Raw genomic sequence first — 27,473 nt, 5'->3', positions numbered from 1 at the left:
GGCCGCCAGGATGAATCTATCTCTTTGTCCTAAGACGGTGAAAGACGTCATCACCACCGTGGATGGTACGGAAATAGCTTCCGGACCAGTAACTCACACCACCATGGACGTGACGTTGGTAAGCCAAGATGGACATCAAGAGAAGATCGTGTTTGATGTGATCAAGGCTCCACAGTTTCAAGTTATCCTGGGAATCCCTTGGTTGGAGAAACACAATCCCCAAATCGATTGGCGAGCAAAGACAATCCGGTTTCCAGAATGCGCTCCTACCTGTTATCCTCAGCCTCCCACTAAGCTACTAGCAACTACTTCTGAGAGTCCTCACCTGCCTCCTGAATACCGGGAATTTCAAGATGTCTTTCGGAAAGATCAAGCTAATTCGCTGCCTCCTCACAGATCATACGACTGCCAGATAGACTTGGTTCCGGGATCCACTCCTCCGTGCAGTCGAATTTATGCCCTCACAGAACCTGAAAATCTTCACCTGAGGCAATATTTGGACCAGTACCTGGCTAATGGATTTATCCGTCCTTCGGAGTCCCCAGCCTCTTCAGCTTTGTTCTTCGTTCCAAAAAAAGAAGGAGACCTAAGAACATGTATAGATTACCGTGCCCTGAACCAGATTACGATTAAGAACAGATATCCGTTACCATTGATCCCTGAACTTCTTGACCAAGTTAAAAGTGCCTGTATCTACACAAAGCTGGACCTCAGAGGAGCTTACCATTTAGTACGAATAAAAGAGGGCGACGAATGGAAGACGGCCTTTCGTACTAAATATGGACTGTTCGAGTATCAAGTAATGCCCTTTGGGTTATGCAACGCACCGGCTGCTTTTCAGTATTTTATGAATGACGTCCTCAGAGAGCTCATTGACGTATGTGTAGTTGTCTATATTGATGACATTCTGGTCTACTCGTCCTCTGAGGCGGATCATCAAAAACACGTCACAGCAGTACTGGAGAGGCTCCGAAAACACAGACTTTTTGCAAAGCTGGAGAAATGCGTTTTTCATGTCACTGAGGTCGAATTTTCGGGATTTATTTTGTCACCTAATTGAGTCCACATGGACTCAAGAAAAGTGGACGCTATCATTAAGTGGCCCTCACCAACGTCTGTGAAAGGAGTTCAAAGCATGTTGGGCTTCGCCAACTTTTATCGTAGATTTATTCTTGATTTTTCTCGAGTAGTCCAACCCATTACAGCCCTTCTCAGAAAGAATAAATGTTTCGAGTGGTCTACGGAGGCTGAACAAGCTTTTCAGGAACTAAAAACAAAATTCACCTCGGCTCCAGTTTTAAAACATCCTCGCCCGGAACTTCCCTATATCGTGGAGACTGATGCTTCCAGTCTCGCAATGGGAGCAGTGCTTTCGCAAAGAGACCCAGAACCAAACCAGTTACACCCAGTGGCATTTTGGTCCCGCAAATTTTCGGCTCCCGAAATCAACTATACCATTACAGATAAGGAACTTTTGGCTATTAAGTCCACCTTTAAAGCCTGGCGGCATTATCTCCTGGGAGCCCGACACACAGTCACCGTCATCACGGATCATCGTAATTTACAGTACCTTAAATCAGCCAAAGCTCAATCCTCTAGACAACTTCGCTGGGCATTATTTTTTGCCGAATTCGACTTTGTGATAACTTACCGACCAGGCAACAAGAATGGTAAAGCAGATGCTCTCTCCCGAATTGGAGTAGATGAACTCACGACCAATCCTGAACCCGTACCCATAATTCCGGAACAGAGAATCCTGGGTTTGATAAATGCACAATCCATTGAAGACATTGAAGCTAAAGTTAAAGAACTTCTGACTCCAGCAGAAGTGCAAGACTGGCAACTCAAGGGAAAAGATTTCACAATGGATAAGAACTTACTATACTTTCGAGGAAGATTATATCTACCATGTACCGATTTACAAAGACAGGTGATCTCTTGTTACCATGACTCCTTAATGGAAGGACATCCCGGCATTGCCAAAACGTCGGAAAAGATAAAAAGACATTTCTGGTGGACGTCTTGGAGAAAGGACATTAAGGATTTCATAAATTCCTGTGGTGTGTGCCCTCAAAGCAAAAGCCAGAAGGAGAAGCCAGCAGGCCTCTTACATCCAATAGACATTCCTCCACACCCGTGGCATACTCTCTCCATGGACTTCATCACGGATTTACCACCATGCTCCGGATTTAATACAATCTTAGTGATTGTGGACCTATTCTCGAAGATGGCTCATTTTATCCCATTGAAAGGGTTACCTACAGCTTCAATTCTGGCCCGAGAGTTCCTCGAAAACATCGTTCGGTTGCACGGCTTTCCTTCAGTTTTAATCTCAGATAGAGGAAGTCAATTTATTTCCCACTTCTGGCGGAGTTGTTGTCGCCTAGCCCAAATTGACGTAAGGCTTTCAACCAGCCATCATCCCCAGACCGACGGGCAGATCGAGAGGATCAACCAAACCCTGGAACAGTATCTGCGCTGCATGTTACAACAGTCGGAGGGCACTTGGAAAGACATTCTCTGGATTGCGGAGTACGCTTATAATAATTCAGTCTATGCCAGAACCGGAAAAACTCCTTTTTTTCTTTTATATGGACTCCACCCTCGCACCTCAAATCTTGATCCACCTCAGACTCTTGGGACACCCGCTGTAGATCATCTGCATTCTACAATCACTCAAGCCTTTAAAGAGGCCACGTCTCACCTTAAGCGGGCCAAGGAACAATACAAGAAGTGTGCGGACATACATCGAAAGGAAGCTCCTCAATATCTTGTGGGAGATCAAGTCTGGCTATCCACCAAACATTTACCGCTAAAAGGACCGCATACTTTCAATCCACGATACCCGGGACCTTACCCAATCACTGCCATAATTAATCCAGTGGCAGTTAAATTGGGCCTACCTGCCCATATGAAAATACATCCAGTTTTCCACGTTTCTCTACTGAAACCCATGCAACCTGGAACCCGTTTGACGAAATCTCCAGACCCTATTCTTGTGGACGGAGAACTGGAATTCGAAATACAAGACATCTTAGACTCCAAGATTTCCAAATCAAAATTATACTATCTGATTGACTGGAAAGGTTATGGCCCCCAGGAACGATCTTGGGAACCGTCGGAACATGTTCATGCACCCCGTCTGGTTAAGAAGTTTCATCGAACTTTTCCTGATAAACCGAAACCCCCGGAGAAGACGAATTTGGGAGGGGCCTTGAGGGGGGGTGCTCTCATGACCACTGCTTCCAAAGAGTCAGGACCTACCCAACATCCTTAGAAGCAGGCTCATAACATATACTATCGGCACCAGCAAGTCCCAATAGGGACCTTTTGGACCTTGTCCTGGCACCGGTGATGCCAGGCTCATAGCATGGACCCGTCCCGGCACAGGAAGCGCCGGGCTCATAACAAGTGTGAAAGTGCTTGGGTGGACCTACCTGCAGGAGACCATGCTGCTTACTTACCAGCAAGATGATGTTTCACTCACTTCTGGCAGGGACTACTTTTCCTTCTGGGTGGGGCAGGCACCACTCCCTGGATCATTGATGCTGGACCCCTTCTGGAAGCAGGAACTCTTTTGCCTGGGCGAGGCTGTGGAAGAAGACACCTAAGCACTCCTATGGACTATTTAAACCACACCCGATTGGTGCAACGTGCTTCGCGTTATTCTGCATCTGCAGCAGGACGCTCACCGTGTCAGCTCCAGCGAATCTTCAGTTCCGGATCCTGTGAATACGAAAATTACCTGCTGGGAACCAATCTTCAGTCTTCAGCAGCTCCTGCAAAACAAAAGGCACAGGTTAGGCAAAGGCAAAGTTAGCGGTTCAACTTACCCGATCCATCGGCAGCATTCAAGGCGTTTTTTCTGCATTTCTCGTCCGACATCGGGCCTGCAAAGACAAAGAACATTGGTTAGTAACGCTTAGTTACAAAACTGCTTACCTGTGTTACGCTCGCTCCAACTCTGCTCGCGCTGCATTCCGGCACCTCTAAAGACAAAAGAGACATTAAGGTGCATTCTACAGCCCGGGAGCATCCTTTCTACTTACGTGTCTTTGTATTCACCATCTTCTTGTTACGCTCTCTGCCACGAACCTGGGGGAGCATCTTCTTCGGCGCCGACAGCATCTGAAAGGGAAAAGACATAGACATTAAGGAGATAAGACATTTGAAGAGAGCAATCTAAAGGGAACTTTAATACTTACAAGTCACGCTCGTGCAGCACACGGCGGCATCGCTCTCAACTTACCCTCTGCAATCAAGAGGCTGAACTCATATCCAGTGAAGTAACTGGACCCAGCGCCCCTGCACAAGACGCAGGATGGAGAGCCCAGCATTCACCTATTTAAGGTGAGCACAACAATCGACCAAGTACCATGGGGAGAGAGGGGCTTGGAACTTCCCCCTTCCAGCCACTAATACCTTGATTTTCCACTTGCAGACACCTCACCCTTCAGGTCAAACTTTCGCTGAGAAAGGGGCCAAATCCGGGAGCCAAACGAATCCTACGCCTAACATTGAAGACGATTTCACCGCCCAGTCAAGACCCGCGCCTCCGAGGGAACCAGGTGAGCGTTACAGTCTCCCATGGTCGCGAGGCCCACCGGTTCCCAGAATTTACGGATCCCCCTTATCATTTGCTCGTCTTCCCCGCAAAGCGCCACAAGTGGTATCTGCGGGGAGCATGGGGTCAGGTTACCCACTACCTGGCATGCTTTGCGCCAGGTTTTCCAACCTAGTGTCAGCAGTCTCGCTCGTCCTTGTAGCTCTGATTTAGGTAGCCATATCAGTTCTTTTAAGAAGAATGGGACGCAGTCCCTACTTAGCAATCTAGCTTCTGCTGTTTCATCGTCTGACAACCATCTGGCCACGTACTGAAGCTGCCCCGCTAAGTGGTACATCTCAAAATTCGGCAGGTCTATGCCCCCTCTATCATACAGGTTCTGCAATGTCCATAGGGCCACCCTGTTTCTGGTATTGTGCCATATGAAGCCCCTGCATAAGCTCTGGAGTTTCGTGAAGAAGCGTTTGGGGATCATATATGGAATATTTATGAAGAAGTGCAACAGCCTGGGCAAGACCACCATCTTGAGCAGGGCCGTGCTACCCACCATAGCCAGGGGGCGTTTCGCCCAGAACCCCATGCTATTTCTAATGCCTTCCACTGCCTTCTCTGTGTTGAATTTATTTTCGTCTGCGATCGTATGGTATACATTAATACCCAAATATCAGATTTTTCTAGTCTGCCAGGGTATCTGCAGATGGGTGGGTTCCCCTGTGGGACCCCCCTATATCTCACCAGGGGGAACATGCATGACTTTTTGGGGTTTACTGCTATGCCCAAAAGGGTCACATAATGCTCCAACACTTCAGAACATAATGTAAGTTTTCCTCCAGGAAGCGCAGGTATAGCAGCATATCGTCTGCGTACAATGGTATCATGTGCAGTCCCCCCTTCGTGTGAACCCCTATCTCTCCGTACTGCTGTCTGAGGCAGATCGCTAATGGTTCTAATGCCAGGATATAAAACATGGAGGACAGCCCTGTCTTGTGCCCCTGCTGAGTTGCCATTTATCTGAAATTATTGCGCCCATTTTCTGTTCATTACAGTGGTATCCTGCTTTTCTGAATTTCTTTTCATAGCCATCTGTCCTTGACAGCACCACTTGTAAAAAGAACAACTTTCTTTGGAAGAACATCGGCCATATTCACTTCTTCAAAACTTCCACTGAATTTCCATTTTTAACAAGTTAGTACTGCTCTCCGTTAAATCGTAGCTGCTTCAAGAAGAGTGCTCAGATTTTTCTCCATATCCTCAAGTAATTCTTCTGCATGAGATGCAACATCTGCTGTTACTTTCATTGAGACTCGTGGTTCATTTACCCTTTTGGGTTTACTAAAAAATAATGGCAATTTATTCAAACTCCTCTTCTATGAAACTTTTGATTTGTTTTCTTGTTTTCATCTATCCTTTTAAACCATTTTTGGCTACAATTTTCCTGTAAAGCTTTCAATTTTCCCCATTGCTGTTAGGTTGTCTTCAAGGAGAAAATCACTGATCGAAGATTCAAATTCAACAATTTGGCTGCATCTTTTTGCATACTGTAGGCTTGCGTCATAAGACATTCACGACAAGTGTGTTCCAACATAGCTTGTGATATGCAATTTCCCTTGCCTGATGGTCTCCGGGATCTGTACAATCACTAAGACTATCCTCAATGTTTCATTGTTAGGCAGTTCTACTGCTGTCTTCAAACAGATACCTGCTGACTCAGTTGCTATCAAATATAACTGATTTATTTTTCCTTCTTTATTGCAAAAGAAGCATTCATTTATGGCGTACATTGGTATTTTTGATCTTGTAGTGTAGCTTTATTCTACTTCTTCATAATGGCTGGAGACAGGCGGTTTTGGCTCACATAGCTGCTCTCCAAACAATCTTTTGCTTCGATCCATGTTTGGATTAGGAATACATTGCTTGTAACATTTCAAATGCCATGATGCTTTTTTCATTTTTCAGTTCTTCAGGGGTTAAGATGCCTAATCCTAGAATTATGTTCAAGTATTCATTATTGTTCCATTTGGCTCTCTTCTTAATACACTCTTAAGACCTTTTCATAAAATGTTGGATTAACCAGGGGAGATTTCTTTCTGTCTTGACATAAGATAGAAAAGGAAAAGTCAGTTATCCGTTTTCTTTTTTTTTGCTGATGGTGGTGAAGGTTCTACTTTTCAATGACTTTCGATATCTGGAGATATCGACATTTTGAAAAAAATAATTTTCCTGGAAAATAGAATCAAATTTCACGCTTCAACTGCTCTTGAATAGTTTTCCAATTTTCTTGCCAATGACTACAACCTCTAACAAAATAGAAGGAAACAAATGTTACAATTCATGAAAAAAACTAACTGCGAACAGAAACGTCTAAACAAAAAGAAATATCAAATTCTATTAAGGACCTTCTTTGTACAGTTTTTATGCTGAACAAAAAAGGTCTTCAGAAAATATTTGATAGGATCACTCTGAAACGAGTTATAGATCGCATTCTGATTCATAAATTGTAACAGTGGCCATCTTGAATTAATGACATCAAACAGGCTATCTGCCACAAATTCAGACAAAAAACTTGGTAATACATGAGGTATGTGCTTCATTTGCAATACACCGCCAGTATTCATAACTTCCCTTCATTCAAAATCCCATGGAATTGCATATGCCCCCTCAACTAGTAAGTTCTATGCTTGTGTTATATTTCATCAGCGTATTCACAGTTTCTCTTATACTCTTCCTGTAGTACATACCAGTACTCTTACGTCCCGTCCCCTATCCTCCATACTGTATGGGCATCCCTTCAAGGGGACGGGAGACGGAACCTTTTTCACCAGAAAAAACCTTCTTCCCCTTTAAATTTAGAGCCGGGCAGGGGTGCAGCCCAGGGAGCATGGGCTGCCCTGACTCCACCCTCTGGCGCCACACCTCAGTCCCCTTTTCCGCGTCAACGGAAACGGGCCGAATTCACCAGCGCTCCTGGGTTTGGCTTCGGTCATGTAATTCCACGCGCTGATACTTCTTCTCTTTGTCTTTTTTGTCATTCAAGTACTCGGTCCTCAGGCGTCACGCTCCTCCCCGGCATATGTCGACTTCTGCAGGGTTCAGCAGGTGTCCATCCTGCAGCGGGCTCTTCCCAACTTCAGACCCCCACGCCCTTTGCCTACTTTGCCTTGGCCCAGACCACGGTTGGCAATCATGTTCGGCATGTGACTCGCTGTCCTCGAAGGCGCTGAAGAATAGACTAACCAGGTGGAGGGAGCTCTTCCAGAGGTCGCCTCCAGGGATCTCGAGAACTTTGTGAAGCATCGATCCAAGCCCAAGGTAGGGCCGATATTTTCCATCGCACCCTGCAAGGGAGACTCCTTCCCAGGGACTCTCCCACGCGAGGGACCGGCCAGGTCCTTCAACCAGCACGTGCACCGAGGCTGCTTCGGGTCGAGGGATCCTCGGATCCTCCCGAGCGCCGTGTTGAGGCACCGAAAGATTCTTTTACCATGTCTACACCCGAGGGGCTCTGCCCTAATACCAGCAATACGTCAGAGGGGGCGCCTAAATGCAGCTCTCCAGACGCCCGGATCGAGGGTGTCTCACCTACCGGACCTAGGCCCGAGGAGCAGGGTAGGCCTCGGGATCCACACGCAAGAGTCTTGGAGGAGGCCGGGCCCAGCGGGCCGAGCAACACGTTGCAGGCACGTGGCCAGCAGCTCGACAAAATGGCTGCCGCGCCAGAGAGAGGCACCGGCCCGACGCCATTCCAGGAATTCGGCGAAGAACGAGTGTCAAGGTGGGACTGCCCTCAACCAGGTACGTGGCCTACAGTCTACCCCTCATTTGCGCAGGGCAGCTTCACTTTGCGTCCATATGGACAGGGTACGCAGCGACTCCAGCAGCTCCCCGCTACCCCGTCGGTACCCCCTGCCACCACTTTGGCCAGTGAGGAGGTGCTCGTCGAGAAGTTCCCCGGCCTCATGAAGTCACATCACACGGGGGTTATCATCAAAGACGCCATCAGGGAAGTCATTCCCGCCATGCTAGCAGCACCACCAACGCCTCCTTCGGGCCACCTGGCCCCGGTGCAGCCGCCTCCTCCGGCTCCACAGCCATCTCAGCCGCCTCCTCAGCCTCCGGATGCGGGCCCCGTACCCCAACATCCGGCACCATCTACTCCTCCTCCACAGGATCCTCAAGATCTTCAGGATACGGACGAGGAGGAGGATCCGGACACGCCATCCTCAGCCAGGGCCTTCCACAAATGTCTTGCTGGTCCGGCAGAGTATCTGGGCCTACCCCAGACTGAGGTCGAGCAGCCGACAGAGGGGGTTCTGGCTGAAGTCCTCACGCGACGCCCCTCTGCCAAATCGGGGATTCCTATGCAGACCGATGTAGTCTCCCTGGCCAAGATGGGCCGGCTCAAACCCCACTCGGCCCAGCCAGTCAATCGACTCCTGGACGCCAAGTATAGGCAGGTGGAGGAGGATACACTCTTGCTGCCGGCCCATCCTCACCCACACTCTTCGGTGATTGCTGCGGCATCACTATATTCCAAGCCCTAGTCGGCCTCTTCCTCTGCGGTGCTGCTAGGCAAGGAGGAGAAGATCTTGGAGGCCTATGGCAAGAAACTCTATTCCAACGCCTCTTTATATCTACGTCAAGCCAACACTGACGCCATGCTGGCTGCCGCCAAACAGAGATTATGGCGGGAAATTGCAGACTTCTTCCTGGAACTCCCCTCCCAGAGCCAATCATGCTTTAAGGCGGGGCTAGCTGAAGCCAAGCTAGTGGCGCATGACCTCATGGAAGCCACGGACATGAGGACGGCCTGGCTCCGGGCAACAAAGTTCAACCCAGATGTCCAGGAGCGCATTCTAGATCTACCGTTCGAAGGGGGGACCTCTTCCACTGCTCCACGGACGAGGAGCTGGACAAAAAGAAAAACAGCTCACAAACGGCAAAGTCTTTATCCATTCTTACAAAGACCACGCCCAAATCGTACACCCAATCTCAGCTGCGCTCGGAAAGGGGTCATACATATGGAGGGTTCCCTGGCTTCCAGGAACACAGATCCCGGCAGCCGGACCGCTCGCCGTCTCATAGCTGGCGCAAACACCAAAATGGGGATGGGGTAAGGGTTTTTTCCAGTCCCCCTCCCTCAGTGACAGCCTCCCAGAAAAAAAGCATGACACACCCCTTCGGGTCCACGTGTCTCCGGTGGGGGGCAGGCTTTCTCTCCATGCACATTTCTGGCACCAGAATTTCGTGGACCCCTGGATCCTCTCTGTAGTATCCACGGGGTACCGCTCCCTATCCTAGCTTCTCCTCCCTCCTCCCCTCCACTCCCACAGGTTGTGACAGCAACTCTTTCACAGAGATACGGTCGCTCGTAGAGAGCCAGGCAGTGGAGGAAGCTCCAGCGAGGCTTTGGCTTTTACTCCAGGATTTTCGCCATGAGGAAGAAGAACCAGGTGGGCTTGAGAGTTGTGCTGGACCGTTCCACCCTCAACCTCTCCCTACCCCTGCAAAAATTCAGATGGTTACGCCAGCTTTTATAGTGGAGATATTGAACAAGGGAGACTGGATGTGCTCCCTGGACCTTAAGGACGCGTACCTACATGTCCCTATTTGGCAGCCCCATCGTTCTTTCCTACGGTTCAGTATCATGGGATACCATTTTCAATACATGGTCCTTTCGTTTGGCCTCAACTCGGCCTAAGCTCGGCTCCCATGACTCATGAATGCCGTGGCAGCCCTCCTCAGAGCGCAAGGCCTCCACCTCTACCCATACCACATCAATTGGTTGGAGCTGAACGCCATCTGGTTAGCGCTCAGAGCATTCCTACCATTTCTCAGGGGCAAGGTTGTCCTCATCCAGACAGACAACTCGACCAGCATATACTACGTCAACAAGCAGGGAGGCACCGGATCCCCTCCTCTGTGCAGACTGGCAATCAACATGTGGGAGTGGGCCCTGGAAAACGACCTCTACCTCACGGCAGTCCACCCCCCGGGGGAAGCCAACCTGGAGGCGGACAGGCTCAGCAGGTTGGCAGCAGACAATTACGAGTGGCAGCTAAACAACCTCCTCATTCAGGAGATCTTCAACAGGTGGGGTCATCGCCACGTGGATCTTTTTTCCACCTGACACATCAGGAAGTGTCCCCAGTTCGCATCCTGGCAAGGTCAGGGCCCCGGCTCTCTGGGCGACGCATTTCACCTCCAGTGGACCAGCATGAAAGCCTACGCCTTTCCGCCCACTACACTACACTGCACTACAGGGTAATTTGCAAAATCAAGAAGTCTCGCCGACTCCAAATCATTCTGATAGCTCCATGGTGTCTGGCCAGGCCATGGTTTTCGGAGCTTCTCAGCCTTGGAGGTGCCCCCGATTCACCTTCCGACGGGCCCAGCACATCTTCTGGCGCAGCAGGGGGGCAGAGTCGTCCACCCTGCCCCAGGGAAACTAGCCCTCACAGCGTGGTATCTGAGCAAGTAATGCTTCTGCACCTTAGTGGCTCACAGGCCAATCTGGAAGTCATACAGGGTGCCAGGAGCAAAGGCACCGGGGCCCAGTACAAAAACAAATGGAGCAGATTCTGCCACTGGGCAGACTCCAAGGGTATCGACTTTGGACGACGTGCTCTCCTTTTCGGCGCACCTCGCTCATTCAGGCGTGCAGTTGGACACCTGCCGCACATACCTGGCAGCGATTGGGGCTTACAGGAACGTGGAGGAGGGTCACTTTCTCCTCCTCCAACCCTATAGTCAGGAAACATCTGATGGGTCTTGCTAGGCTCTACTCGCCCGTCAAGAGACTGCACCCTGTGTGGGACCTTTACATAGTCCTGTGTGCCCTTGCGCACAAACCATTCGAGCCACGTTGACATCTGGCTGGTCACCATCAAGACGACCTTACTAATAGGTCTTGCCTGAGCTCGCACAATCAGCGAGATCCAGGCGCTGGTCGCCTCAGACCCATATACCACCTTTCACAGGGACAAGGTAGTCATGCGGACACACCTGGCATTTCTGCCCAAGGTTCTGTCTGCGTTCCACTTGAACGAGGAAATAGTCCTTCCTACATTTTTTCCCGACCCCAACGATGAAGCACAGAGAGTGCTGCACTGCATGGATGTCAGGCGTGCCCTAAAATTCTACTTGGACAGGACCAAGGACTTCCGCAAGTTGGTTGCCCAGTTTGTCACCTTAGGAGGCTCCAGACCAGGCTACCCGGCCTCTAAGGTTTCCATATCCCGCTGGATGGTCTCTGCCATCAAAGAGGCGTACGAGGGCCAGCACAAGCCACTTCCGGCCAACATGCATGCCCAAGCAGTCAGCTCCAAGGCAACAGCCATGACCTTCCAGCGCCATGTCCCTTGGCAAGTCATAAGCAGGGCGGCCACCTGGGGCTCTAGATCAGCTTTCTGTAAGCACTACTGTTTGGATGCCGGCTCTAGATCGGATGCGGCCTTCGGACAGACAGTTCTCAGGAACCGATTTGCTTAAGGGGGGTCTCCTCTCCACCCTGGGGCTACATTCAGTTGTAATCGCCTATACAGAACGGAGGAAAGGGGACGGGACGTAAGAGTAATTTTAAGTTACTCACCGTAGTGACTAACATACTCTTAGTCCATAGTCCCCTTTCCTCCATACGTCCCACCAACCTCCCCCCTAATAATACTGGTGTCATTAGGCAATGTTAAATCTATTGTCGACGCGTCAATGGGGACTGAGGTGTGGCTCTGGAGGGCAGAGTCAGGGCAGCGCATGCTCCCTGGGCCGCACCCCCGCGCGCCTCTAAACTTAAAGGGGAAGAAGGTTTTTTCTGGTGAAAAAGGTTCTGTCTCCTGTCCCTTGGAAGGGACACCCATACAGTATGGAGGAAAGGGGACTATGGACTAAGAGTACGTTTGTCACTACGGTGAGTAACTAATTTTGTTTTTATGCATGTTTCCAGTGTTTTTTTAGGGCATCCTTGATTTCATTGTTCTTTCATACATTTACTTGATTTTCAAACTTTCTCCATGTGGCAATGGGAGTAGTTACCCCTTGTCTGCATGTCTTCAATGTGACTGCTCCATGGTAGTTCACGGTTTTCCTGAATTGTAGCTCCTCTAACATTGCACTAGCACCTGCATCTGAGGCACCTGCACCTGAGAGGACAACACCCACCAGCAATCTCCCTAGACCCTCAGGACAGTGATGACACCATTTTCTCCATAACCACGGTGGAAAAAAGGATCCTGTAACCTCTCTATGTGAGCCCGGCCACTGCACACCTGCCGGTGTGCCTTACCAGCCACCGTTGCGCCACAATATATCCGTGCCTCAGCGGCCCTCCAAGGCTTGACATTTAGGTGATCTGCACTGCTGCCACCCTTCTTCCACAGTGCTGTTCCGTGCTGCCTTCACTCCTCTTCTATGGCACTTAACCTTCTGCAAAGCTGAAACCTGCCTTTCCTTGGAGTAGGGGGAGAATTGGTTATAGGACTTTTACATCATCTAGGTTAGGGTCTTACCTGTGCTCTGTTAGAATGAGTGACATCTTTCTGCACTGTCACTTGTGGACAGATTATCTACTGTAGGCTGTAGCATGTGCAGTGATACCGCTGTGCAAAAAGGTTACCACAAGTGAAGAATCTACATTGTGGAGTGAGTGATTTTATTATATATGGGGTTTTTATAATGCGCCTATAGAGCCAAATGGTGTTTCAAGGCGCATCAAGACAAGAGAGGGGGGTACAGGGAGAAACAACAATAACGTTCCTATTAGGTCTTGAAACATTTGGAATGTGCAAGTGCCGTAACAAGCATGCAGGCAGAGAAAGGTGGAGGAGAGGAAATGGTAGGGGGGAACAGGGAAGAAGACAAACAATAACGTTCCTACTAGGTCATTAGACAATTCATAGCGTGCAAGTGCAGTGACAGAAAAGAGGGAAGGGGGAGGAAAGGAAGTGTAGGATGGGAATGAACCGGGAAGAAGGCAAACAATAACGTTCCTACTAGGTCATGAGACAATTCGGAGCGTGCAAGTGCAGTGACAGATAAGAGGGGGGAAGGCGGGAAGAGTAGGATGGGATGAACATGGAAGAAGACAAACAAAAGCGTTCCTACTAGGTCGTGAGACAATTCGGAGTGTAAGTGCAGTACCAGAAATGAGGGGAGAGGAGGAGAAGTGCAGGATGGGGAGGAAGGGTAATGCTAAGGCGGGAGTGAGAAGAAGGGAACATAAAGTGCAAGTGAACAGGTTAATTTGCACGTTTGAGGAGAGGGTGCACAGGGGAGTGCTAGAGGAGAAGCGGGAAGGAGTACAATGGCAAGGAGTGATGGCAGAGTCTGCCCAGGCTGGAGCAACAGCAGCAAAGTTGTCCTTGAAGTTCAGTAGGAGCAGGGGGCACCAGCTGGATGAGACTCTCACAGAGCGGGGTCATCAGAGACCTCGCCAGGTGATGTGGTAGAGAGAAGGAGAGTAAGACGGAAGGGGAGAGGCAGGGTTGAAAGCAGGTGGGGGAGAAGCACGAAGCAACTTCCACACAATAGAAATGCAACCATCGAGAATCAAGTGTCCAGGATAAAGGGAAAAGCCTAGGGTTCAACATGTAGCAGAAAAAATATAACACCTAGATACGAATTTCCTGATGATTTTGCCTTACTTGTGCATGCCTGTAGTGTCCGCATTATCGTATGTGCACAAAGGAATGTGCTATAATGTTGGGTAAAGAGGTGAAGTTATGAAGGTAAATTATATGTGCACTGGCGGCTGTGTAGCAAATGCTGCAGTTGAATACATAATGTAGACAGGTTTGTGAACAGTGGATTTGGAAGTTCCTTTTTAGCTTATGTGTATGTTTCTAAGTTTTGTATAAAAGTATGCATTTGTTAACAGAGTTTACAGTGAGTGTGTGTGTGTAACAGTGCATAACCTTCGGGGGGAGGGTGTGTGTGTGTGTGTGTGTGTGTGTGTGCAGATAAAGACTGCTGTACGCACAGCTGTCTGAATAAATTCTGGTAGCTGTGTAATGTTCATGTGGGAGGTTTTAAAGGCAGAGCTCTATTAATGTATAGCAGGCACTCAGCACACTGCTGCCAGGTTCATGAATGACCACAAGACAGTGTGAAGGATTTCAATGTGTTCACAGCGTATGGAATGTTTTTATGGGTCTTCGAAAAATTCCATGCCCAGCTGCTTTACTTACATGCGTCCACACACTTTGTGATACACTACCACAGTCAATATGCACATTACCTCCACATCCCTCTTCCTCATCCAAGTAGTTAGTTGTGAAATATCTTACCTCTCATGCAGGACCCCTTCTTCCCTTTCCATGATGTTTCTTCTGGCTGGATTGTGTCCTCCCACGTATTCATCATCTTTAGATATCTTCCCTTTCACCATCAGCTGCTTCGGAATTTCTTTTCGGTAGAGTGCGCTGTGCGTCGTGAAGTTCGACTTGATGTCCCTCGAGGGCTCTGTCTCGAGGTTGACCTCATCAAAGGTATAAATAGCATGCATCGCTTCGGATATGGCACACTTTTGGTTTCCACACAAAACTGCAACATACTCGAGAAATGGCCTCATCAACCCCAAAAACCGGGTTTAAGATGTCGATAACTGATCCACATCAGGTCTGTTTGTGGTGTCTTGGGGTTGACCACTGAACAGCGGACTGCCGGTCATGCCAGTCCATGATGGGTAAGGCGTTGAAGGAACCCATGGAACGCATGGGGAATCTTGCAGTGGGTAGGCCCCCTTTGAAATCCCTCTCGACAACTCCATTGAAAAGGCGCTCATCGGACGAGTCGAGAGACTCTCGACTAAAGAAGATGTCAAAGTAAAAGCTCTTGCTCTCGAAGCGGTTCACACCACTCCTCATCTTCATCTAGAAAGATGAATAAAAGGCGCCATATATCCCCCTCCTCACATTCTGACTCCTCGCCAGAACGCAAGATAGCCTGCCCAAGTAAGTCAGCGACTCCAGCCGAATGGGAGGTTTTTAGGCAGGAGATGCTTGAAATCTTCAAGAAGGCAGCCCCAGCCCCCTCGAGGGAAAAGACAAAAAGCCATGTCCCTGTAACACCTTCTTAAGCCAACAAGGAGAAGTCCAAGGCGAAATTCCACGTGCCCATAAGCCTGGGAGAGAAGCCTCCGACCCCTCCAGAACCTTCGAGGTCTCGAGTCGACGACAGGCCCAGTCCTCGCCCTTCGAAGACCCTGTCGAGTCATGGGTCAAGCTCTTCGAGGACCTCATCGACACGGATAGCGTTCAAGTCTGTGACGCCAAAAACGTTGACGCCCTCGACGGCGCCGAAACCCTTGATACCATCGAGGGAGATTGAGAAAACATTTAAATCACTCCCTAAAAAAGTCCTTATCTTCAATTTTGAGGAACATGAACCATCCGATCAGGTCATACTGCACTTCGGTCTCGAATATGGAACCCCTAATGTTTCTGAGGCCCTCATTTCGGAGGAATCTAGAAAGAGGGACCTCTATGAAAACCTGCAGACAGCAGATGGCATTGATACCTCACCAGAATTGAAGTTTGTTTAGGAAGCCAGATCCAGCGGAACATGCAGATGCTTCCTATAGACATTGGATGTCTAAAGTAATTGCATTTTTGGGATGGGGCAGGCCAGCTCTTCTATTTCAGCAAGATGATCTTACTGACATCTTGGATAAGAGACCACAAAAGGACCCTGTGTTGCCATTTTTTATTGCCCTGATGGTTAAAAGAGGGTTAAAGCAAATTGGGAGGCGCCAGAAAGAAGCCTGGCTGTCAACAAAAATCTTACCAAAAAATACAGGCCTTCCACAGTGAGCTTGAGTACCTATCCTGACATGTCAAAGCTTGATGGTACAGGCGTCAATTTCCACGTCGAAGCAAGCGGCATACCCTACAATACTGCTGGATATGGACAAAAAGTGTTTCGACGCAATGACGAAAAAGGTGTTCTCAGCCGGGTGTATGGTCTTAAAATCAGTCAGTGCCACTTGCGCACTTGCAAAGTTTTCATTTACCTCATGGGGCTGTATTTCCATGGTGGCTGAACACATTCCGAAGGAGAGAGGAGAGAGGTCTTCCAGAAGATTGTGAGAGATGGAAAGGAGGCAATGGGTGAAACTCTCAGGGTTCGACTCTGCAGACAGCATTAGCAGAGCCATGGTGGCGAGCACTGTCATACGCAGGTTTACGTGGCTAAGGAAGTCGGATTTGCACAGGACATGCAGTCCAAACTTCTCAACATGACCTTTGACGGCACACAGCTTTTTGCCAGCAAAGCAGACGAGAGCATGGACACGCTGCAGACCTTGAAAGCGGCAGCCAAATCACTCAATGCTGCATTTCGACAGACACAATCTTCACACCCCTGTGCACCAACTTGGAGGGTTAGGTCCTTTCGTTACTACTACTCATTTGGAAGAGCAAAAGGACTGTCCGGTCAAAGAAAGTTCCTTCGTGTTGGACATGGGAGAGGCACTAGCCCACCCAAGCAACAGCTTCTTTACTGTCAGCCGCTGCTTCAGCCGCGTCAAAACATCTCTGAGGCCTTACCCCACAAAACCTTGGTGGGAGGCAGACTCACTCAGCATCTGCAAGAATGGCGAGGCATTACTTCAGGTGCTTGGGCGTTGGAAACAGCAACACAGGGTTACTGCCTCCTCTTTTTAAGAAGGCCTCGGGATCATCCACCGGGGAGCCACTCATTCAAAGCTCTGGATCTGTTCCTTTTGCAGGAAATGTTGAGCCTGCTGGAGAAAGGTGCTATAGAGCCAGTACATGTAATGTAGAGGAACAAAGGGTGGTACTCTCCCCATTTCCTAATCCCCAAGAAGCAAAGAGGATTGAGACTCATCTTGTACTTGAGATGCTTGAACAAGTTCCTCAAGAAAGTCAAGTTCAAGATGGTGACTCTTTCTCAGATCCTTCTGGCCCTCCAGCTTCAGGATACAATAGTGTCATTGGACCTTCTGGATGCTTACTTTGGTGTGCCTATCCATCAAAAGCACAGAAAGTACCTGAGGTTCACTGTTGGCAGTTCTCATTATCAGTTTTGAATTCTGCCATTTGGGCTGTCTTCCGCCACAAGGGTTTTCACCAAGTTGATGGATGGGGGCGAGGGGGACAGTCTCAGGAGAGGAGGGATTCACGTCTACCCCTACCTGGATGATTTGCTGATCAGTGCTCGTTCTCCAGAACATGTCCTGGCAATTTCCAGCATAACCTGCCACTCTCTCTACAGACTGGGCTTTTGAGTTTGCTCAGCTTCATGGCATCCTGCATTTTCCTGGTGCCATGGGCTTGCCTGAGAATGAGATCCTTCCAGTGGGCCCGCAGAATCCAGTGGTCTCAGTTCTTGGGCAAGATGTCAGATCTGCTTCAGGTTCTGAGCAGGGTCATACAGGATCCCCTGTGGTAGGCCTGCGAGGACAACATTTTGAAGGGAGAACATGTTTGGCAACCATGGCGAGAGATAACAGTAGTTACGTATTCCTCACAGGATGGGGAGCCCATGCTACTCATCTGACAGTCAACAGGCGTTGGTCTCCATTGGAGTCCAAACTACACATCAACGTTTTGGAGCTGAGGGCAATCAGACTAGCGCTGAAGGCTTTTCTGCCCTCTGTGCATGTAAAGAATGTCCTGATAATGACAGACAACACAGTGGTCATATACTACCTCAACAAAAGAGTAGTTGTAGGGTCACTACCACTGTGCAGAGAGGCAATGCAGCTCTGGTTCTGGACAATTGAAGAAGGAATCTCCCTAGCAGCATTTCACCTGGTCGGAGAGGAGAATACAGCGGTAGACTCTCTGAGCAAGCAGAGCACAGTCTCCCACGAGTGGGAACTAGCTTGGAAAGTCCTTTAAGAAATCTTCCTCCTTTGGGGAACCCCTCAAGTAGATCTGTTTGCGACCAGTGTCAACCGGAAATGAGAACCGTTCTGCTCCAGGGAATTTCGCCCAAGAGAAGCTCTAGGGCACACGTTCATAGTGGACTGGGAGTTTCCACTCCGTCATTCCTCAAGTCATCAGGAGGTTGAGATGGTTCGGGAAATCCGTAATTGGGCCAGGAGACGTGGTAGCGGGACCGTCTGGATGTTTCCATCTATCCTCCAATGCGTCTTCCACAAAGAGAGGACCTTCTCTCGCAAGAGGGTCGGGTTCTCCATCCAGAGGTTTAAACACTCAACCTTCAAGCATGGTTTCTGAGAGGTTGAGATGCAAGGATTGAGACCACCCGGAAGACGTAATGCAGATTTTGCTTTCAGCCAGAAGGCCAGCAACAAATTCCCTTTGTTGCTGCCGTTGGAACAAATTCTGCAGCTGGTGCAGGGGAAAGAATGTGGATCTGTTTCAGTGCAATACACCTATGGTGTTGTCTTTCCTTTTGCATCTAGCTAATCTGGAGCTCCAGATTGGAACCATCAAAGGGTACTTGGCAGCACTTTCAATCTTTAAGCGCACGTCTGAAGAAGCCTCTTGCTTCAAGATGCCACTGATTGTTCAATTTCTAAAGGTACTCACAAATGTGTTCCTGCCAATCCCATTTCTAGTCCCTGTTTGCAATCTTAATCTGGTATTGAAATTCCTTATGTGTGCTCCTTTAGAGCTTCTTCACTCCTGCTCATTAAGGCTTTTGACATTTAAGACAATCTTACTGACAGCTTTAACATCCGCCCGCAGGGTGAGCGAATTACAGGCATTATCGTGCACGCCACCATTTACATTTGTTATGGACAAAGTTGTCTTGGAAGTGAAACCCACTTTTCTTCCGAAAGTTATTTCCGACTTTCACATCTCACAAAAATTTGTTCTACCGACATTCTATCCACCTCCACATCCCAGTAAGGAGGAGGAAAGGCTTCACGGGCTAGACAGTAAAAGAGCACTTCGTTTTTATATTTGACGTATGTCTAAAATAAGACAGGATGACCAACGTTTGGTGGGGTAAACCGGACAAAAGTTAGGTCTGGCAGTCACCAAACAAACATTATCCAGATGGATAATCCTGTGCATCACAGAATGTTACAGACTTGCAAGCAAATATCCCCCAGAAGGCCTGCGGGCTCACTGCAGAAGGGTAATGGCTACATCTTCTGCCTTTCAGAGAAGGGTGCCAATTAATGACATTTGTGCGGAAGCCACCTGGTCTACCTTAAAATATACTGGAAAAGATCTTCCTAAGCCTTTGGATCATTTAAAACTCTGGTAAAGCACCTGCATCTGATTGGAAGAGTGTAGTGCTCTGATTGGAATATAACAGGGAGTCAGTGATTTTAGGTACAAAGGAGCTGTTCCGAAAACGCACCTATGGACCATTACTTGCTTTGAAACGTATGGGTTCCTGTATCGGAAGCCAATGAATGTCCTTTCTATGATCTGAGACGTTTTCCCATCTTGTGATTTTCTTAACAATTCGCACTGCGTAGTTCTGCAGAATTTTACATTTTTTTCATGTTGGAAAGTTAGAGTTACTGTTATCAAGTCTAGTTAGAATGGTTGCTTGGGCGATAGTTGTACAATTATTTTCTGTGATATAGGGATGGATGTTCTAAATCAGGCGATGTTAATTGCAGTTCTGACTCACCTGGTTAACATATGCATCTGCATTCAATGAGGCCTCCAACTGAATGCCCAGAGTTTTTACCTATTTGGAAGCTTTTATAGTCTGTGCTTAGTTTAGCAAAGGTCTGCCGCGATCCAAAGGCGAGGAGCTCTGTTTTGTTGCCATTCAGGCAAAGCCAGTTTTTAGACATCCAAAACTCAATTTGGTCATAGACATTAGCTAAGGCAACAAAGTAATGGGTGTAATTGACTCTGATTTCTAGGACTAACTGGGTATTGTGGGCGTAGTTTGTGAAAAATACACCCAATCCATCTAGGAGTGAGCATAGACGCCTGATGTATAGATTGAACAAAACAGGCGATAGGCACTCCCCCTGTGCTACCCCACACAGAATAGGTGCTGATGGAGAAGAAACTGCCCCACTGAATTCTTGACTCCCAATTTGATAGGAGCAAAACCAGCCGACGGCCGCTTCAGAGCAGTGACCCAGATGATCTAGGAAATACAAGAGGCAGTTGTGATCTACTAAATCAAAAGCTGCTGACAAATCAACTAAGATCAGCATCCCAGCTTTTCCCTCATCCATGATTTTTAACATGTGGGACTGGAGATCTACAAGAAATGTCTCGGTACTGTATAAAGGTCGAAAGCCTGATTGCCTATTATGGAGAATACCATTAAGTTCGACATAGGCTTGAAGTTGAGAAGTGGCAACTTTATCAAGAATCTTGAGAAAAATATTAGTTTGTAATAGGTGTAAGATTACTTGGTTATTTTCGGATTTAGGTTGAGCTTCTTGGGGAGCATAGTAACTGTAATTGTCTTGATTGAATAAGGGCCCACACAGTCTTTAAAGGAGGCATTTACAAATCTGCTCATAAAGGGGGAAAATAGATCTTTGTGTTCCAGAATTAGTTTTGGTGGGAGGATGTTTTCTGGACATGCAGTGGCACGCGGGGAGGATACCATATTTTGCATATCTAATATAAATATTGGAGATAGTGAGAAAGCAGGTTGTTTGTGAGCACTGAGGTCTGCAATCTGTTGGACATTGGGCATAGGGACAATGGCCAGAGTGCTTTTAATTGTATCTCTTGTGTTGGTTATTTTAGCCTCAAAAGCAGCCTGGACTGCAGGCAAAACGGGAGTTTGAAGTGCCTTTGGTTTTTCTAATGATTTTAGGAGTACAGTTAGAATATTGGCAGATCATGGCGTTGAAAAAATAATTTTTGGTATCCACTATTTTGAATTTGTATAATTAATCAAACTCTTTCCAGGCAGTTCTATTTTCCTCTGATTGATGTTTTAGCCATCGGGGTTCAAGGTTACCCTTTTTTCTTTTTAAGGCACTGAGCTGTGGGGTGAACCATTTTTGGTGTCCAATATAGTCCCTTACTAATTTAGATCTAAAGGAAGCGATTTTGTCTAGCATCTTCGAAAAAATGACTAGAGAAAGAAGACATCAGACAATCAGCAGAGTCTTTACTAGCCATAATTGAATCTAGACAGGCTTGACAATCTTGAGGGAGCACCCTTTTAAAGTTGCAACTTGTAACTGTTTTGATATCATTGTTTGGTTTTAGAGGAGGATCTATAAGTTGGAAGTGGAAATCTATGATATAGTGATCCAACCCTGTACATGGATTAGTCTGCACAATATTGACTTTGAGATTTCTCTTAACTACCCAATCTAGGATGTTATTTTTCCCAATGGTAGGTTTGTTGTTCTGAACTTGCTAGCTAATATTACTTAAAGCAGATTCCAAGTCAATAGCTTCTTTGTCCAGTGTGTTTCCCCACCAACGATTCAGATCCTCCAAGAAGAGTGTCGCACAGTTTGGGCCAGAGAGGTTATTTAAAATGTGGATGATTTCTTCATTCAAACCCAGCATTAGTGATGGCGGCCCGTAGATTAAACAACATGTGTGCAGCTATGGTTTGTCGGAATCATTTTGACATGTAGGATCTCACAGCCTTGACAGGAGCTAGGTGAAGTAAAAAGTCCTAATTCGGTTTTAGCAATAATATCCACCCCTCCGCCGTAACCTTGCATTCTGTTTTTACACAAAATTGGGAACCCGGTTAGGACTGCTAGGTCAATCATAGGACCGCTTGTGTCCAAGATCCACATCTCAGTGAGACACAATATATCTAAATGGTTGTCAACAATGAGGTCATGGATAGCTCAGGCATGGTTCAGGTTCAAAAGTCAGTTGTGACGTTTTTTACCTTTATAACCTATCGCACATGCTGATTTCGTCAGAAGAGTCCTTTGCTGGCGCGTATTTGTCATTCTGTGAGAATAAACCTTGTTTTCTTTGCAAGAGGTGTTCTGGGCCTTTTTCCCATCAACATGCTGGCAGGCCGTTTCTCGGCAGGTCCCAACAAGCTCACTTCACCACGGCAGTGGCGGCTATTACTGCTTTCCTCTCCGGGATTCCGCTGCTGGATATTTGCCAGACAGCCACCTGGAGGTCGGTGCTATGAGAAACCTGAAGGTGTCTCCCTGACTAGTCCCCGGGGGCCTGTCATCCATGTGGCCAGGACGCGGCCATAGCTATTGGATCCAGTTTCTTGGGATGGACCAGTGCGGGAGGATCACCTGGGTGAGGGGTCCTCGGGGAGTGAAAGTGGGACGGTGAGGGGTGAGACGCGGTACCCCCTTCCTTATAACACCTTTTCCCCATCATACCTCGTAGGATACTCAAACGTTCTACACCCGCCCCCTTTTCCAACACAAACACTTTCCTACACCGAGAAAAACAACGGACCAACACCAGGGCCGTTTACCTGACATGTCCCAATACAAGGGTCAGGCAGAGTCAGGCAATTAACCATAAAGCACACTTTGAGCAAGGCCGAACGCATGAGGAAGCAGCTATTCCGGACCGGCAGTTTAAGAGGAGGAGAAAGGCAGAAAGATCTAAAAGGGCGACCAGGAGGGAATTGCCCTTGCCCCATTCAACCCAGACCCACAAAGCCTCTATGAAAGCAAACATAAGACCGGGAGTCGCAGCTGGCGAGTGGGGTATTGCATGTCTGCAGTATGTGGAACACTCCAGCACTGATTGCCAGGACAGGGAGAAACAGTTCTCATCGTGGTACCCTCCTTAACTCCAGCGGCAAAAGGAAATGCCAACCAGTTCAACCCAGCCGGTGAATCGGAAGCAAGTGATAACGAACCGGACTGTGTTGAGCCCAAGGTTGCAGTAGCAGCATTGTATATACAGAAAGAAGATAATAGACAGAGGTCTTTTGTGAGTGAAGCTGGAACCGGACATAGGGTTGTCCGGCGCCACATGGGTGCTCATTTGAAGGACTCTATATGATATTCCTTGCTAACGAAACTACAAAGACCAAGGGGCCTTAAGGGAATGCTGTGTGTTATGTCAAAGTGGTCATACGAGGGTCAAGTAAAATCCCTCGCACAGTCGAAAGTCTTTCACACATGGTGAAAATCAAGTGAGTTGTGAGAATTGGCAAACTTGAACCCGACTGAGGGATGCCTATGAAATAGGGTGATCAATAACACCCTGAGAGCATTGTGTGATGTGAAGCCTGACTGGGGGCTGAGACCCGGACTTAGGAAAGAAGAGAACCTTAGGGGTCTAGTGAAACTGTGGCAAATGTGAACCCGAAAGGGAGATGCCAAGAGAAAGCTAGGGGAACGGAACCCCCACTTTCTGATGAGATTGAGAAATCGTGAACTGTGGAAGGATCAGAGCCCGGTTGAGGGAGATCCAAGAGGCGAAGAGCAGTCGCCCAACTTGAAAAGGTTGACAAAGGGACTTTTGGTTTGTTTGTTGTTTTGGTACAGCCGGCCTTCTAAGGTTAGAGACTTTTGCAGGAAAGAGACTTGGCCCGGAAGGTCCTGGCATCGTTGAAAGGAACTGTAACCTCGTGCTGACGAGGCCCATGAGTGTGCTGTGCTCAATAGTCCTGCTTTGTTACATGATAAAAACGTGGGCAAGGGAGACCCAGCCATACCATCCTGACTTACCATTTGGTGAACACGTCTTTCTTTTCTTGAGAACATTATCCCACACTATTTTGTAACTTAGTTGTAAGGATTGGCAATCATTTTTTTTTTGTATAGGCCCTTTTTATTTGACACGACGCCACTAGGAGTCCTTTATTATTATTTGATGGCCGTAGCTTGCTCCCATCTAGGTTTAGATTAGGCGTTTTTTTCTCACCCATTATAAAGTTTAATAAACACCCTTGAATTGTGATCACTTGTGGCTGTCTTTACTGTTGCCCCCATGAGTTCCTTATAGTACACATGTTCACCAGGTTCTAATTTGTCAACTGGGATTATGCGGCAGAGTTCAGTGTTGGCCATTTGGTTCTTCGAAACCTGTTTGCGTGAGGTTAGTTAGTCTCCAGTGGTACGTTTTCTGCATGGGGCTTTCGTCCACCCATATGTAATGTTTTAATACTCCTTTGTAATCTATTCACAGCATTTGAATCTATGAAAGATCCAATGCTGGAAAAGGAATAAGTTACTTACCTGTAACTCCTCTTCACCAGAATGGGTATGTTTCATAAAATTTGAAGAGGAGGATCTTAGGGAGCCTTTCCTATTGGCTGTGAGCAGTATGACGCGAAATGACTATACTAGAGCACAAAAGTGATGGAAGTTTTCAGTTTAAGTTTAAACTGCTCTATGTTACCGAGGATTCCGAGCCTAACGACAGGGAATATTCCCAGTATGTGAATCTATGAAAGATACCAACGCTAGAGAACAGGAATTACAGGTAAGTAACTTAGTCCATAGGCATCCCTTTAAATATCCCCTTAAGCCAGAGGAAACATAGTTCTGGGCTAAACCAAGTCCCCCTGGAGCTGGGGCACCTTGAATATGGTCCTACTCCCTCCCCTCCAGCAGTGGGTGGTAATATGACGCATAGGAGTCATCACTTCCCTAGATGAGGGGAGGGCGGCGAGGACCCAGACGGGCCACCCCGCCCCTAGAATGACATTGTAGGTTTCCAGGTGGAGAGCGCCCTGGGGTGCTGCCGCTACATCACCCAGTGTAGCGGTGTTACCGAATCCGTCTCCCAGTGGGCCTGCTTATCTCCAAACAGTGTGTCTGCTCCCACTCTGTCCCTCCGCTAGTCACTGTGCGCCTCTCTCCAGGCCAGAGGCTTGCCCTAGCAAGACTATGCTTCCGCCGGACCGCACAATGTCATTGCTTAGGCTGCATTGCTCCAGGCAACAATGCCAGCAACAAGCTAGACACTGCTGCCCCTCCATCCTTCTCGGGAAGCCAAAGGGGTGGCCACTTACCCGAGCTAGGTCCTCTCTATACCTGTGAGCCCTGCATGGGGGTAGGAGATCTTCAGCATGGTATCCTTCGTTATGAGGACCAGCCCAGCAGGCCCTCCAGCAGACTCTGGATCTGGCAGAAAGAAAAAACAGGACAAGCTTAGGTAAGCAAGCTGCTTTATAGGAGCTGGGGAGGGGAAGTTGGTAAAAAGACATGGAATGGATTTTGTAATCTATGGGAAGGCAGGGCTTGACGTGGGCGCAGTGGTATCCTTTTGAGTGTTTATTGAAGACTGGCACTATTAACGAGTGCTGTCCTTATGAGATGAATCAGCCATTAAAATGTTGAGATGGTTTCGTTTCACTTTAAGAATGGCACTGATAATAACAGGCAGTTCACTTTTTCGATATAATGAACACGTGCTGTACACAATACTGCTTTGTTTATCATTGCAAGGTAACCATCATGTTTACTGATGAGGAAACTGAGAAGGTAAACTAAAGAAACTCTGGTGGCCGTGGTTAGGGCAGGGATGGGTGAGGAAGGGGTAGAAAGGCCCCTAGGTCTTAGCATGGCCATGGGTGCTTACTGGGTGGGTACATAGGCGAAGCCAATTCTATCTCCCCTCTAGCACTCTCATTAAGATAGCTTTGACCTATAGGTGGTGCTACAGTTCCACCCATCTACTAAAACCTAAAATGGTATTGTTATTTTTTTGTAAAGACATTTGCGAAAACATTTACATTTTTCTCTGCATCTATCACCCACGAACATATGAAGGAGGAACGTAGACTCAGATATTTTGTCTCCTCCTGTTCGAGGGCATAGATGACTTATGTGGGTTTTCATTAGGTTTGGGATATCCCCAAGGTGCCAATACATACACATCACTGGCAAGGTATTGTTGGATAAAGAACTCCAGCAAAATTAAAAAACGATTTGGTTGACATCTCCCTTGGGCTCTAGTAACACCTTCAGGGTCCATGGAAACATAGCAGAACCATATATTTACAGGTGTTGACACTGTATGGAATCTACTGGTGAAACTTGGCTTAATAGAGTTTGTGCAACATATTTGCCACAGGAGGGGATTTGTCTTCAGCTTCCTTCACACAGAAACAGCTGTCAAAGTAGCTGGGTGAGTTCAGCACTCACCACAGTCAGTGGTGGGTCTGCAGGATACAGGTTTGAATCCTTGCATGGCCAGCTCCACATGCTTCCAAGATCAATAAATCAAGCAAAATGTATTTGAATAATAATAGCACCTATTATTGCAGTGCTTCGAAGCGGGATGCATCTGCCAAGAAGCACCATGTAAACATGTTATTATTAAGCATGAATAGTTATGCAAGAAGCCCTCCTGCTCTGGCGCCTCTGATAATAACCATTCTTGTCTTTGGTTTGCAGCTTATCCAGGTGGCATTGGAAGACAAGGTGACTAAAAGCACTGTAAAACTCAATCTCCCGGTGGGACAGGAAGCTGTTGTTACTCTGAAAGATGGACAGAAATTTGTCATCCACACCTCAGATGTCATCCAAGACGTTAGCAGCACTTCATGTTCAGGGGAAACCAAGGCCAATCTTCACGAGCAACTTGCTTGAGACATGCCAAACCCCAGCCAATATTGAAGAACTAAAGAAGCCTTGACTTGGACTCATGGTTTTGCTATATATTTGGCCATGTGCAATTTCAGACATCATTTCTTTGACTGTTTACCACTAATTATATTTTTTTATTTTTAATGGAGCATAGCTCTACACCAGATTGTTAAATAATACTCATACATTTATTGACGTAATCGTATTGTGGATTATGTTTGCATCAAAAGTAGAAGACAGCGGTCATGTAAATATGGAAAATAAATTGTTGTTACTGTAGCACGAGTTATCATTGGCTTACAACCAGACAGCCTTGGGGGGGAGGGGAGTTATGAGGTGTATTGTGTCACCTAAATATATATGGTACCCAAAATATCCTCTGTCACCCAAGTGCAACAATCTGCTCTTCAAATGTCTCACATTCCCAAGCACTATTGCTGATCATGCTTGCAAAGGTGAGCATAGAAATGTTACAAGATGCTCCTATTC

At 47.6% G+C, this 27,473-nt stretch overlaps 1 protein-coding gene across 2 annotated transcripts in view; it reads left to right on the top strand.

The window, feature by feature from the left end:
• The window catches only part of RFX8 (regulatory factor X8), a 1,087,262-nt gene extending 1,060,000 nt beyond the window's left edge, over window positions 1–27,262 (top strand). Inside the window, exon 15 of one of the 2 annotated variants that reach the window (XM_069636724.1) lies at window positions 26,793–27,262. In XM_069636724.1, the coding sequence (XP_069492825.1) occupies window positions 26,793–26,987 (195 nt within the window). In that variant the 3' untranslated portion in view covers window positions 26,988–27,262. The remainder of the gene's footprint in view (window positions 1–26,792) is intronic. The other variant, XM_069636725.1, reaches the window with a different exon arrangement.
• Window positions 27,263–27,473: the final 211 nt, after the last annotated feature.

The sequence above is a fragment of the Ambystoma mexicanum genome, chromosome 7p (genome assembly GCF_040938575.1).
Source record: "Ambystoma mexicanum isolate Mex_15411 chromosome 7p, UKY_AmexF1_1, whole genome shotgun sequence".
Lineage (NCBI taxonomy): Eukaryota > Metazoa > Chordata > Amphibia > Caudata > Ambystomatidae > Ambystoma > Ambystoma mexicanum.
Note: the sequence above shows the minus strand (reverse complement) of the source record. Positions and strands in the feature narration are given on the sequence as shown.